Source organism: Strigops habroptila, chromosome 5 (genome assembly GCF_004027225.2).
Source record: "Strigops habroptila isolate Jane chromosome 5, bStrHab1.2.pri, whole genome shotgun sequence".
NCBI classification, from domain to species: domain Eukaryota; kingdom Metazoa; phylum Chordata; class Aves; order Psittaciformes; family Psittacidae; genus Strigops; species Strigops habroptila.
Genome location: NC_044281.2, coordinates 66,952,352 through 66,967,913, shown reverse-complemented (window position 1 = coordinate 66,967,913; position 15,562 = coordinate 66,952,352). Strand labels below are relative to the sequence as shown.

The 15,562-nt window shown below is 36.7% G+C and overlaps 1 protein-coding gene across 1 annotated transcript in view; it reads left to right on the top strand.

Annotated features, from left to right (window-relative positions):
- The first annotated feature begins 437 nt into the window (after positions 1-437).
- Positions 438-15,562, top strand: part of LOC115608329 (gamma-aminobutyric acid receptor subunit pi-like) — a 39,137-nt gene continuing 24,012 nt past the window's right edge. The window contains exons 1-3 of the mRNA XM_030487039.1: positions 438-470; positions 651-739; positions 6,580-6,683. Of these exons, the coding sequence (XP_030342899.1) occupies positions 456-470; positions 651-739; positions 6,580-6,683 (208 nt within the window). The 5' untranslated portion in view covers positions 438-455. The remainder of the gene's footprint in view (positions 471-650; positions 740-6,579; positions 6,684-15,562) is intronic.

The window sequence follows — 15,562 nt, the reverse complement described above, 5'->3', positions numbered from 1 at the left end:
AACCATTATGGATGTGAATCATACCGACAAAGGCAAAGAAATCCCATTCAGAAGAAAACATCTTGCCTCAGCCAAGCATTTTGATGGATGTGGATGGTTATTTATGATTATTTATATACAGTCAAAGGATCTTTTTTTAATAGCTAGAGGCAGAAACATATCATTTAGATTTTCGTCATTAACAAAAAGCTTACCAAAGATATGCATCATAGGTATTGTCGCTACCCATGTGCCAGAAATGGTGCTCTTGAACAGCTGTGTTATAAGATGGAGTTATATATTTTCCATTCAGAGGAGTGCACTGATATGCCAGAGACACTAATTTACAAGCATGAATAGCAGACACAAAACTCTGTTTATGACTCTCCTGCATGATTGCATTATTTTTCAAAACAATTACTTTTCCTAATATTTAAAGGACAGATGCAAAAATGAAAGAGCTGTAGTACACTGGAATGCAGCTTCTATTGGTAAGTTAAATTATTGCTGATATTTTTCTTTTATGTTTTGAGGTTTTTTATTATTATCAATATTTACTAATAGATTTATGGCAGCAGCCATTCAAGATATAGTAGTGTTGAAAACCTTGTGAAATTTGTGTATTTGAAATGCAAATGTGTTGTAAAACATTGCCTCTGCACTTTTTTTAGGGGCTACAAGAGCTTTTGAAGCCACACCTGACAATGTGCAGTCTTAAATACTGGAGTCTCAGAGCCCTTTTTTTATTGATGATGTGTAGGTAAGAAATATTTGCTAAAAAATCTTATTTCTTCAACTTATAATAGTGTCTGTTGGTTTATAATCAATTTGCTTTTAATTAGAAATATATCTGAGCAGGTAACAGAGACAAATATAGACAGTTGAATCTTGCCTCTTAAAAAGATTAAACAACTGGAATATTAACAGAAATATAGGACTGAACTCCTTCACGAATCATCTCGGTTACCTTGACTGGGTGACAGATTTTTTTCATTGAGAAGACTGATGGGGAAGGGGGGGAGGGGGGGGGGGGGGAAGGCATTTAATTTAAGCAAATCATCCTTCAAATGAAGGATTACTGTGTAAAGAGTGTGAATATCATCAGATGCTTAGCAGATTTAGAAGGGCGCAAATTTAGATGGGTCCTTGCCTGGAGCACAGTACCTTGCTCAAGGACAGAGGCACACAGTCCACTAATGTACTGTAAGGTTGAGGTAGTAGAGTCATCATTGTGCATTCATTACTAAAGGAGAGTGTCTTAAAAAGATTTACCTGATTAAAATGTTGTTGTCTTATTCTCTGATGAAGTCATGAAGTCTTTAGGAAAGCTTAGTTGTGTTAAGCTGAAAGGTGAAACCAATCCCTTCTGTGTACCAGTAACCCTGCTAACAGTGCAGTTGCCATGACAAAAAAAACTTAAGATAGAAATGGAGCACTGAAAATATATTCCTTAGATAAAAATGGGGAAAAACTATTCTTTGTAAGTAATTCCAATAAGAAAAGGTAAGCATGGACAGGTTAAACATAGTCACTACCACCTTTAACTGAGGTATTTAAAGTCTATTAGGCAATTTTGTGTAGAATTACCTAACCTGTTTAGTCTCCCAGTAAAATCCTTAAGGTAAGATTCTGCCTGAGTTTTGGTTCAAGTGAGTGTGCAAACATATGTTTAGATAAAGCCTCCACTTGTGAGGGCAAGTGAAAAGAGTCCCCTGAAACAGAGTTTAAAGCATTCATCTCCCCCACCTTCTCCAGTGCTATAAAGAGATCTTTGTTCAGAACACACTTGCTCTGATTCCACGTTCTTTCCTTGTCAGCTGTGACTTCTCACACTCTATAATCACTGCATGATTCATGGCTTTGCAGTAATAAAACACTGCTAAGAGACCAACAAAATTTCAGAAGCATCTAAGTAACAAGGAAGCTAATTTCCTTGAGAAGTTCAGCCTGCAGTATATAATTGCTTTCATTATTATCAGGCAGACTTTGCAAATCCTCTTACAGCTTCACATGGCTAAGAGTATCCAGAATCACAGACAGTTAACTCCTGTATAGCATCCATGGGAATCATATGCATGCATTGCACCTATTTAGCTTGGACACAAATGCACAGTATTGAGCTGATGCAGTCATGTTGTACCCAAATCCAAACACAGGCTAAAATGCAGCTCTGCCCCTTGGCTATCTCACAGCCAAGGTGATGCTTAGGCACAAAAATGCTTTTTTCCAGTACACACATCAGGAAGGTATAGTGAAAGTGGTGCTTAAAACAAAAAATATGCTGCTTGGTGCTGAAACAGAGAAACAGTTCTAAGCAATATCTAAGGACTGAGGTGCACAGAAGCAAGGGCAAGGGTTGCTCCACAGCTGGCCCCTCTGACAGCCCACTTGTGTAAGCTCTGGCTAATGCGTGAAGAGACTTTCCTCTACAGAGTACTTTATAACGAATAATGTTGTTTGGTGGTGGTTTTTTAAGTTTATAGGCAGACAGAGACTCATCTTCCTTATATATATATACAGAAGACATGATCTGTCACGACACACATGCTAACAATGTCACACCAGACTATCAGGTTTCACCTTGATTTCTAGTTCCCCCTTCTTGAATGACATTTCTTAATTTTGCTTTCATTAAATTACACTACAATTACATCATAGACACACATGCTGAAGTCTATATCCAGGGCATTGCCTGGATCAGTTTCCCAGAAATATTTTTATTAAAAAGTAGAAATGAAGAAATTAAGGGAAATTGATCAGAGTAATGAATAGATTCATTATCAGGGATTAGCTTGAGTAAATATCTGCTGTTTGATCCCAAGAAGGGCTCCCATTTATTTTGTGGGATTTTTAATGTTTTTTTTTTCTTGTCTGAGTTTAGGGGCACTTACATTGTTTAAGTATTTATTCTTATATCTGGTAAAAGGTATCATAATGCTAATGTTTCAGCCTTACCAATTAACCAAAAATCAGTGAGGGTACTGGCTGTTCTGAAGCAGAGAATTAATCGGTGACATAGGTAATTCTTCTGCAGTTCACCTACGGAGACCATACAAAAGCCTGTGTCCTTGAGGACCTTGAGTGCAAAACAAGAAGTAACCTCTTTGTTTACATCAGTAAACCCTTTGCCTGTCAGTGGATTGCCTGAAAACAGCTATTTTTCCCTAGCTTTTCCTGAGGGGGGTGTCTCAAAAGCTTGCTCACAGACTGTATTTGGCATTTTGTTTTTCCCTTCTCTCAGTTCTAAGGTGTTTATGCCTGTTTCATAATACATAACTTGTGACAAAAAATAGCCAGGAAAGATACTCCTGTACATGTGTCTTGGCTATACTTATGTTTTAAGTGGTGATGTATACTATTGTTTGGGGCAGACATGTCCTCTTCCTCCTCCATTTACTCAATTCTCTTAAAACACTGACTTAGAAGTATCTTAAATAACAAGCAGTTGTTGTACATATCAAGTTCAGCCTAGCCTGTAAAAAATATTAAGTTTTTAAGCCATAATTACAACTAAAGAAATTAAATAATTATGATTCAGCTTTTATAAAAGCAAGAATGCATCATTGAACCTGAAGAGATTAAACATGTATTATACATTGACAACCCAGAACACACAGATATTCCCAGCTGTCAAATACATATTCCGTTTTCTTCTGTAAAAGCCTATTCTCGGTGGCTGGAACAGCTGTTTCAAGACAATTCCGTACTTAGATGCATGCCTATGCATTTCAAATACATTAAGAAAATGGAGGAACTAAAACATATGCAGTTAGTTAAATATAACAAGACAAATACTGGGTAAAAGACAAGCTTAGGTGCATTGATGAGAAGATGTACATGCATAAGAAGAATGAGACTCAGCTTTTATTTTTATCCTTTGTGATCCCTGCATAAGGCTGTATGACAGAATATAGGAATGTGTGCAGTTGTTTGGTGATGAATGGGGCACATGAGTTGAAGAACACTTTAAAAGAAACAGGGCATCCTCACTTGAAATGCTGATAAGCAAATCCACTTTAGGCACATAACATTTATAGATTCCTTACCTTTCAACACTGACAAGCTGCTTCTAAGTATCCCCAAAGTTACCAAGATGGTATCACCTCACACTCACATTTATGAGGCATCAGATTCCTCTCATATATTGGCTTAACGTGATAAGACTTCTCAAAGGTTGTATGGCAAAACAGCATACAAGGGACAGTGCCCCATTAATTCACAGCCTCAATTGCTGCACAACCACTTTTCCATGCCAACAAGTTCTTACTTACCCATAAAAATCAAAGACCAAAGGCTACACATTATGTATTATTGAGGGAAATAAAGAATTATTTCCACAGGTGACTTAAGGAAAGGACTTCCATTCAACAATGCCAAATATTTAAGATATATTTTAGAAAATAGCAGTCAATGGTAATGCAGCAGATCACTCTGTAGTTGCATACTGACCACCACAACACTATTATATCCTTGTAGTGGAAAAGAGACAAGTTTTATTTTATTGTTTCAGAGGTTGTAAAAGTTATTCATGAAGAATGCAGTAAATCTGTGAAATTAAACTCATGCAGCTCATTGAACTCTTAGCTAAAGTTACATGCAAATTACAAAAGCAGAAATATCTATTGCAAGTACAGTATTTAAGAACTGAATTAAATTCAAGTACGTTTCTAATTCCAACACTTTTGTGCAACGTAAAACTGGCCCTTTTATTTAGATTCACATTTTAACTCAATGTGACTATGCTTTTTTCTTTAGGACACAACTTACAGGAGAAATATTCCTTATTTCAGTGATGGAATTACTTAATACCTCATCTACGTTAAGTAATAACATAGTTCTCTAGAAATAAATGAATAAAACCAGGAACAACATAAGGAAAATAAATAGAACCATTCAAATATCTCAGCTACACGAGTTAGAAGACTGCTAATGAAAAACAGCTACTTTTGTGGGAATAGGGCCTAGTGAACAGAAAAATCACACAGCAATAGCAGTGCTTCAGGACAGCAGACACCATGTTGCAAACCACAGTGTGATTTGGCCACATGCATTTGGTGAGATCATCTTAGCATTTAAGTTTTGCCAATCTAAGATACTGGATTATTCTTAGTGGATGAAAACTACAAATTCCTGACAAAACAGCTCAAGGTCTCTCAGAAAATTAAAAATCAAAGGAACAAGCTTTAGAAAGCTACAGGAGACCTTGAAGCATCATTAGGAAGAGCAAGCAGAGTTCTCAGAAACAGCTCTAGTAAAAATTGGAAAGAAGAAATTCAGCGAGGATTGGACAGGTCTGAGAAAGACGCTTTACCCATTAACTTGTACTTACATTCTTCTCACCAGTACTGAGCCACCACAGCTACAACTCATGCCTTCTGCAGGAGAACAAAGGATTAAAGCTGGTTCCTTCGGGCAACCAGTCACTTTTGATGTGTATGGTAAAAAGCAGAGACCCTCTCCTGGTGAATGTATAGGTAGCTGTTCTCCATTAGCAGAGACAATGCTTCTGCCTGCAGCCAGCTGGGCTTCCTTGAGTCAATCAATTATTTGCTTTTCAGCTTCATAATTAAAGTCATACCCCGACTTTTCTGAAATTATTGGCAACAAGCAGTCAGTAACACTTGCATTTTAATTTATGAAGAGTATAGCCTGAATCTGTGATGGGTGAGCACACCCTGCTTGCACTTGGGTGCTCACCTTAGCGGTTAGGCAGAAACGAAGGGCAAAGGTATCTATTGCTATGGAACTGCTACTCTCCATGTAACAGCCCTTAATGATCCCAGGTGCCCTCCCACAGCTGCTAGCCATAAAGACCTATAAAAGGCAAAGGGGAATATATAAAAGTGAATACTGATGTGGTCTAAGTAAGGAGTGGTAATGCTGGTATGTATCTTCTCTAGTCTCTTTAGTCATCTTCCAGTGGACTTCTCCATGAGGCTGTTGCAGGGGCCCCAGGGTAAAAATGGGCTTTTAAAATTACTTGCTTATTTACATTTAGCTTCTGTGGCTTATATTTGTGGTTGCTTCAAACAAAGCAGTGGTTTGCATTCTCACTATGCTTCACTAATTTTGCCCAACAAGGTTATTTCTGTAGCCTGTTTAAAAACTGTGTTATAAAAGCAGGATTTTAAAAGTGGTTTTATGCACTAATCTCTGAGGCTGGTTTCTGCCTCTCTCTAGGAGCTAAATTGAATGTATTTCATTATGTAAAAAGAAGCTTAATTTTAAATGCTGAAATAAACAGCCAACAGTTTTCCCACGTTCCTAGATTATAATAGTAATGCCCTATTTACAGAGAAGGTATTAAAGAAGATTTGAACTGTTTCCTAAGGTGAGGTGTTAAGAAATGGTAGGCTTTAAGATGTAAAAATGGTATTTTCTTCCAAGAAGAGACTAATGCACATTATAAAACCTGATGTTTTCTAGAACACTGTCTATGGTGCTGTGAAACGCATATGTACAAATGTTTCATGGTATGTTATTTGATGGGCGATAATCATCAGTAACCTTGAAACGAATACAGTATTTTTCTGAAATGTCATCTCTATAATAATTGATGATGTTCTTTTAAAACATTCTCACTGTTTTAACCCCTTTTAGGTCAATGCAAATTTCTGAAGCTGAAGGAAAAGGTGAAATTCTACCTCCAACTATACAAAAAATAATAAAAGGATACAACAAGTATCTACGTCCATTTTTTGATAGTAAGTAGAAAAGCTGTTTCCATAAGATTGAGTCACAACGTAATGCAGTATCTGAAACTTAGCAATGAATGTTTTTTTTGCTGTACTTTTTTTCCTCCAGTGTTTGACAGTGACTGATCTGATTATACATGATGTACTATGATATAATAAGATGTAGCGTAATAGCTTTTGTGGCCCAAGGTGAAATATATATATTCCAGGCATTCACAAACAAAACTTCCAGACTCTGTTAGAAACTTGACTGTCAATGTTAATGTGTTCTCTGTGAAATAAGCTGTCATGCCTTGCCTATTTAAAAGCACAATTTCCTCTAATTTCGTAAATAATAACTATAAAAAGTTTTGATTAAAGATAAAGCTTTATATATCAAACTGTTCATAAAAGCACAGGCAAAGCTTGTTACTATATCAAGTGTTAAGTGATCTACTATAAGAACGCAAGAGAATTATTTCATAAATGCTTCTTGCCTCAGGTTTTAAAGATCACTGAACTGGTTCACTGTAGAATTGTGAGGAAAAATGAATCAAAAATGCAAGTTTCCTGTATCAGAAGGTCATGGTCACCAGGTTAGAAGACCCATATAGTCCACTGCACAAAGGCCAATTTTACTTTCCTGCAATGCAATGAATGTTAGGCACCTGGAGTCTCAGTGACAGACATCTTCCTTACTTGAATCAGGCTATTACATGTATCAGAAATACTGAAGAGTTATGATGTAGGGTGAAGATATGTGCCTGGAATAACTGCAGAACTCCGGAAGAAAAAAAAGCATTCTGCATGCTGCAAAGATGCTCAGCACCACATGTCTCTCAGAAAATAAACTTGCAGTGGGTGCTAGATGATAGTTCTTCAGTTAGGTATTCAGAATCATTAAAGGTTTCAAATGACTTTGATATCCCTTCATATCCTGCTTAAAAATGATTGACTAAAGAGTTTCTCAGACCATACTGTTACCTCTTGCCATCCAAATACCTGGTGAGAGTATCAGCCTGTTCAATAAGGGCATTCCATATCATGTGCAATTTCTGAATTCATTTCATAAAAATATTAAGATCAATCTGTATTTTAGGTTTAGGAGAAAGGGAAACCTATTTAATTTGTTTGGTATTATTCTAATTGTCTCAGCTGCTGATAAAACTGCTGTAAAGTATTTACATAGTCTAAGAAGATTTTCCACAAAATGGAAGTAATCCTAATAAATAAACTAACACCTTCTCATTGGAGATGGTGCATAATGGAAAATATGTTCAGTGGCCATTAATATATTTTGTTCATTACTTAATGCTAGTACTAGAGATACTTTGGCACTGCCATGATGGATGTGCTTTGGTAGGCACAAACAGAATTTAATTGCAAAATCCTGTGATAGTATTCAAGACCAACAGTAAAGCACTTTTGAGTTACAAATCTCTGTTTTCTAATGTGAGCTAATTTTTTTCTCAGCTGTAGTAATGCAGCAAAACTATAGCTCTTTTTCTGCCTGTGAATTTTGTTCAGAGAGATGCTAAGGACTTTCTGTGTTTGCTTCCAAATCCCAGAGGAGCTCAAGTGCAGATCTTCTATGTCATATGCAGAGCCAGTCTAGCATTTTCAGATAGTGCCACTATTGCTGCATATGCTCACCACAGCTCAGGTGTGCAAACACTGGATCAGGATCTATATGAGCCCTACTGCTGAAGGAATGGGATGAGAATCTGAAAAATGTATTTTATTCGTGCTGTCAGGGTTGGTGGTTTTGTGAGAAATTACTTTTTGCAGGAATCATTTAGGTTAGGATGTCCCAGGAAGTGTTTATCCTTTTTTTTTTTTTTTTTTTTTTTTTTGATCTCTAGCTTTTTGCAAGGTCATTTGGGATCATTTTCTGTGTAAGATAGGCATGTATGCTTGGGGTGGGGAGTGGTGTCTGTGCAGCCCTGACCCCTCTCTGTTACTGACAAGGTGGGCTGCAGCTTGGATGAGATGTAGATCTAGGAGGAGCTATTCCTTCTCTCAGAAGCAGAGGTAGTAAACCACCTGAATCCTCACTTGAAGAAATCAGTGGATTGTACTGATCTGTGTGACCACAGCTATCCTAGCTTTGTTCCATGTAATAGCTTCCTTATTTCTATGGAGATTATCTGCCTGCAACTGGTGTACCTTGTATCTGTTCTTTGTGAGAAAGATTTCAGTATAACTGGCTTTACTCAGAATTACATCAACGGCTACAGCAATTTAGTCATTTATACCTCTTCTGTGACTATTTATTTTTACCCTCGTTGTCCCCTCAAAATCCTTTATTTCTTTGATACGATATAGCCCGCGCAGTTCTGTGTCAATCTGTCAGTGCTGATTTACTCTGAGAAGGAAACTTGTAAACTTGTATTTATAGAAATGTGCACAGAAAAGGATGTATATGCATATTAATTCCAAGATCTATGTTTGCTGTCTGAAGTGCATGAAAGGATTTGCATAAAATGGGAACCTAGTAGGTGTATGTTGATACATGGAAATATCTAAAAATAATATCCTAAAGCCAGCTGCCCTTTAAGACATTTGGCTCCTTTTTTTTTTTTTTTTTTTTCCTTCAAGATACCTTTGCTTTTGAAAGTATGCATGTTTGTTTGTTTGTGTGGTCAGTTAGATATGCACTCATAAATATCCATAAAGTAATTAGTCATAAAACTAGTTGGTATTATTTGTTGGCATCTAAAATGCTTTGAGCTTAATGTTAGCTAGTCATAATGGAACACTGAAATGTGATTTATATCAAGTGTGAGAGGGCCAGAGGTTAGCTTGAATGTAGAATAACATAATTCAAAGTAATCTCAAACTTATTTGTCCTTGAAATTTTTCTTCAGGCAGGAAATGTGGATTTTTTTGAAGGATGCTTGCTGCCAAGATGCAATTGTACTCTTACAAAATCAGTGACACCGAATTCCTTAATATCTAGAAAAATGTTGGGTTTTGTTAGTCCTGAAAAGAAAGCATTAGGTATAAACAAATGATCATAAAATTCCTTTTTTCCTGGAGCCAGGAGGAACACAGGTATTTAGTAGTCAAGGAAATCTTACGGCAGCTCGTAAGTTTAGTTTAATAAGCCCTCCATTTGCTTATTTGTTCATGTTTGGTCCTTGTGCTGGGACTGGCAGGTGACTGGCAATTACCTAAGAGGATACAACTCATCTCACAATGCCCCGTTAATGACACTAGCTATTTTTCCTTTGAATCCAGTGACTGTATAACAGCACAAAAATTGGATTCTCTCCTTGCCTGGATGGGAACGAATAGATTTCTAGATTTTAAGCCTGGATTAATCTTGCCTTAAGACAACTCCTCCCTTCAGGTCACCCCTCCAGACCCTTGCTGCTCAAAGGCTGCCATTTACGCCCAGTACAGAATGTCATTCCCATCTCTAGGCGTCTAAGATAGGTGCATAAAATTAGATTAGTTGAAAGCAGTCTTAGTATGTCAAAGGTTTGCAGACAAGTAAAATTTACTGAGCATTTTATGTTTGTCCATGGTGTGTGGCACATGCCAGTTACCAAATTATGGCATTACTTTTACACAGTATTTAGTACAGAGGAATCCCAGCTGGACTGGTTGCTTGGCTCTGCCCTCATCCAAATATTACTATTAAGAATGTTCTTTTTCCTTAACTGTAGAATTTTTATATCCCTCTTTTGCGTGATGAATCAGCTCAGTCTTTATAAATGGAACAGATAAAACCAGGCAGTTCCATTAATTAATTAAAAAAAAAACCCTATTCTAGAATGATTTTATCCATTATTTGTACTGGAATATGAAATACTTCTGTAGGAGTGTTAGTAGAGAGTACCCCTTATCGTAATAATATCCATCTTAGACTTTTAGATAGATGTGAAAGTCTTCTATAGAAAAGCTGACATAAGGGATTTAAAAATGCATAGTTATTGCCTTTAAATGTCCCACATAACCCTGAAACTTTATCTCAGTAATACAAGCTGATTTCAACACCAGGTTTTCTGCTGAAACTGTGTAGGCCAATTTTATAACTTTAGGTGCTGTGCCAAACCTCTCTGAATTAACGAGCAATTCCTGCTGACTTCAGTGAGCCTTGGATCAGGCTCATGGAGTTGTTAAGAGATGCATTAAATCTTGTAAATAATTTTATACAAATAGATTTTGTTCTGTGATTGAATGTGATAATTAAAGTGTTCTCATTAAAAAGTGAGAGACTAGGAAAAGGTCACAGCTAAGTATATTTGAATATGGAAGCTGCTTTCAAGTGGTATAGACAAGTGTCATATTTAAATCAGTTATTCTAAACTATATTTAAAAGTTTATTTTCCTTAGCCTTGTAATGAGTAATACGTTTCATGGTCTTAAGGTTTTAATTCAAGGAAGCAAATTAAATTTGAGTCCAACCTTCTATGTAAAACCAATCAATTTTTTCTCAGATGTTTTTTATGTTAAGTTCTATGAGTTTAATTAGATGAAGGCATTTTAGTCCTCAGAATTTTACAGTTTACCCCCAAAAGAGACCAGGAGACATCAGAATATTAGCTGTGTCTAAGACCCTTTGATTTAGTGAGACAAGCTCACAGAGTACATGAAAGAGAAACACCAAATAACCATAATCTGGCTACTTTATGTACCAATTAGCCTTCAGAGAAAGGCAAAAAGCCCAGAATGTGTCTGGCCAGTTGTATATTTGGGAAAAATATTTTTTGAATCTCTACTGAATCCTTAAAATTGTGATTTAATAAATCAACGACTTGGTGCAAATCTATAGACTTCAGCATACAGATGGTAATGTAGACTTTCCTTCCTTTCCCATGGAGATAAGAGACATTATGAGACTATCATTGCCACCAAACCCAGCTTCCTGCATGCAGATTTATTGGTTTTTTCTCCTCTGCCCCTAAATGCTGAGTTCTAGAGACTCTAAATGATGAACTCAAGTGATGTGAATGAAGTGATTAGGCTCAATTAGACAAAGATAAATTTATTTGAAGTTTCATATTGTCTCTGGCTTCCATCAACTGGGATCTTGCTTTGGTTAGTCAAAGAATGTGTACAGCTTGCTACTGGATACCGTTTCTGTGCACTTAGTGACACTGGGCAAGTCACCTCTCTGTCTTCTCTTTGAGGAGCTGAGTAAATGCTGTTCCTTAATTTTCATGTTACAAGCTTTGATACTAAGCTTCCAGATGTTTTTGTCTTCTCTCTCAGTTGAACTGTCTGCTATTTGTACAGGTTTTTGCTTTTTAAATTCAAATGTGGAAAACAAATCTTGTCACAGTAATCTTGTAACAGTCTTGCCAGTACAGTCTAGATTGCAAGATAACTTAATTCTGTGTATTGCTCTCCCCTGCAATAGTGCTTCTGCCAAAGCATAATGCGGAAAGATCATGTTGAAATGGTTATCTGTGACAACCTCTAAATCCTTCTCAAAGGCACTCCTTGCCATGATAGTTTCCTATCCTGTACATATTGCCTGCATTATTTGTCCCCACATTAATTGCTGGCACTTGGCTGTATTAAAGTGGGTTTTTTGACAAATGATTTAACAAGCTGTTATTACGTTCCCCACCAATTTTTGTCTTATTCACAAACTGTACCAGCGAAGCTACGTCACTGACTAAAGATCACTGATGTGAACAAATAGGATTGAAGCTGTCTTCTGATGTCTTCTTATCAAAAATTAAAGTTGGGATCTGTCAAAAGGCCTGTCTTAATCTGTCCAGTCTCTTCATATAACATGTACTTGTCAAGAAAAATATCTTGTGCTGGGAAGTTAAATGCACCAAAAAAATCCAAGCTTAATTTATCACTTCATCTAAAAGTCCCGTAATACTCTAAACCAAAGCAAATCTGTCAATCGGGCAGAAAAAAACAGTTTTTCATGAAATTATAATAAATTATTCTAGTTATACTTTTCCTTCTAATTCTCTGTTAGAGTTGCATAGTATTTTATCCAATATTGCTGCAAGGATAAGGGGTTTTTCCAAAAAGCCATCCCTTTTGAGGTATTTCTGAATGTCAGAGTCATCTTAAGTTTTCTTAAACTAAATAAAAAAGAGCTATTGCTAATAGCTCAGCACTAGCAGTTCATAATAGTGCAGACTGATTTAAGTAGTAGGTCTTCAAAGTTACAAATATGTATGTGACACAGTGGTGGTTTACTTTGTTGGCACAAAGATTAACAGACTGTGATCACTGAAGTGAACCAAACTTAATTTTTAGGTACACTATCTGGCACTCTTCTGGCTAATTTCCCATATGGTATTACTGTGAATATATGTAAAGCACATGAAGTAACAGGATTTGTACATAAATTTTAGTAAAAGTTAAAATATGTGTTAATTGGATTGTGCACCCATTGCTGTAACAAGGCACACCCTTTGGTGTTTATTTGCCATATTTTGAAGATTCTCATAACTAATGCAGGACAGACTGACTTCAGTTTTCTTCCGAAGATCGGTCAATTTTTTCTGAAGCTGTCATTCTACATAAAATTCCTGCCGAACATGGAAATGTAGGAACCGACTGCCTCATCTGGTCTACTGCCCTGTTTCTGACACTGTCAACAGACCTTTCAGAGGAAGTTCAGGGAAAACCCTGGTGGATAATTATGGGGAGACTAATTCTGTTATTAATAATCTGCTTAGTAAGGATCCATAAATTGCATTTAGCCTCACACGCAAAAAAGAAATTTAGCATTTAACTATTAATAGTTTATGATTTAATTAACTGTTAAAGCAAAGTTATTCTCAGCAGCTTGTATTGTGTTATTAAAGAACCCTTCCGTGATTTCCCCCTGCACAATTCCTCCCTGGCATGATGCTGTATCTGAGGGGATGTAATTTGCTTCTGATCTTTCCTGAGTGCTTGGCTTGACAGGCTGGCTGCACAGCACAAGCTCTTGGGTTGTGAAGACTGTCATGGTTAGCAGAGCTGGGTGGTTTTGTCTTGACTACATTACCACTCCTTAGCACTTGAACTGCGAGGCAGCTCTGTGCTAGGACAATCAGTTCGAGCCTGAAGTAGCTCTTAATCTAAGCTAGATGTCTTTTGGTAGTTGGGAGTCACCTACACTACATTTCAGTTGTGTTACTCAGTAATATTTTGAAAAATACCTTAACAGGAAAGAAAGAAGAAAGAAATGCACAAAGTCCTGTGTCTGTTTCCAGAAAAATGAAACCTAATTTAATTTTAGTAATCATTCTGGAAAGTCAGCTTGTCCTCTCAGATGTGTAACAATAGCACTAATGATACTGAAATGTTGCTAATGAACATTTCCCCTAATCTGTATCACTTTGACTAGGCAAGGATTAAGTATTCCTATCAATAAAATATAATAGGAAAGAATCTGATTATTCCCAGCCATAATTCCTACAGAGCCAGCTGAACACTGCACTGTCAACTCCCAAGGATGGTCCATTATTAAGCGTATGTCTTGCATGATGAGGTTCCCCCCCAGGTTCTTGTGTGACAGTTGGTAATAATATGCTCTGGTACAGTGATACATGGGAATCTGCAGGAAGGCTTGGAAAAAAACCCCAAACAACAAATCTCCCAGAAAATGGATTATAAATCACTTATTTTTAAATTTAAGAATTTTTGAGCATCTGACATGTCTTTTGAGGCTAGCAGTATTTAATTGTAATAATGATATAGTACAATGGTAAGCACAAGTATCAATTAATTCTGCTGCTGTTGCATGCTAGAAAGTTGGGCAGAATTTCCTAGATGTTCAAGTTTTTAACCCTTGAGGGACAAATATAAATGTATTCTTGGGATATCAAAACCTGAAAAGAATGGAAAGAAACAGAACAATCTGTCAGTGGTCTAAGAACTTTTCAGTCATACAATCTTGTTCCTAAGTTAAGCTCCAAAGCCTCCTTCCAATAGATGAACAATTTCTTCCAATTCCAATATACAGTTTATAGTACATAATCAACACATAGATTACCATCAGGGAATGCTGCAAGCCCGCAGTCCCACTTTAAGCTGGAGCTTTATATTTGAAGTTTCAACTGAGTCCAGAACAAAGCATTTATAGATTCTTTTGGAAGTGCCAGATGTTTAACAATGCTGACACGTGCATTACAAATGGAAATTATTTTGGAAAAAAATAAACATACCAATGCATTTACACCACTTAGAAAGATGTTTTTTGTTAGTGCAAGTCAGTGGGGTAAAGCTGGACCCCACCTTCCTCTAGATGCCATTTAGGGGCATCTATATCTAATACATTGCAAGGAGCCAAGAGAGGGTTTCAGTAGCATGCCTGTGGTATACTGGCACCATCAGCTACTTAGATCTTATCTAAAATACCTGATTTCTCAGTACTGCATTCTCTGCTTCTCAATTACTTGGAGAGATGCACTTATTTAATATGAATTTCCTTGTACATGTACTCGGTTAATTATTCTGCACATATTCAACCAGGAATAATGTCATGTTCCCATGAAAGCTCTGCATAATTTCAGCATTTTAAAACACAGACGATGATCTTCCTTCTGACACTGTAAAATGTATTCACAAGGAAACAAGAATCTGAACATACTAACATTACAATGACAACTACTTAGGTATTTAATCACAGTGAATAAACCTTCAGCTGCTATGGATATTAAAAGGAGAATAAAATGACTAATTTTCCTTTATAAATGCAAGTATTTAAATCCCAAGTTAACTGCTAATGGTCAAAAGCAAGAAATTAAAATGCAGTGACATAATATAGACAATATATTTTTAAACAGCCAGTAAATAAAGTCACTCAGCTATCCCATCTGGATGTTAACCATGTGACATTGCCAGATGCAACCCCTTAGTTCACTAACATCTGATGGACCAGATGTTACAACTAGAAGGATTCTTTCCACTGCTCTGCACCTCGGAGTGGAAGGGTGTGA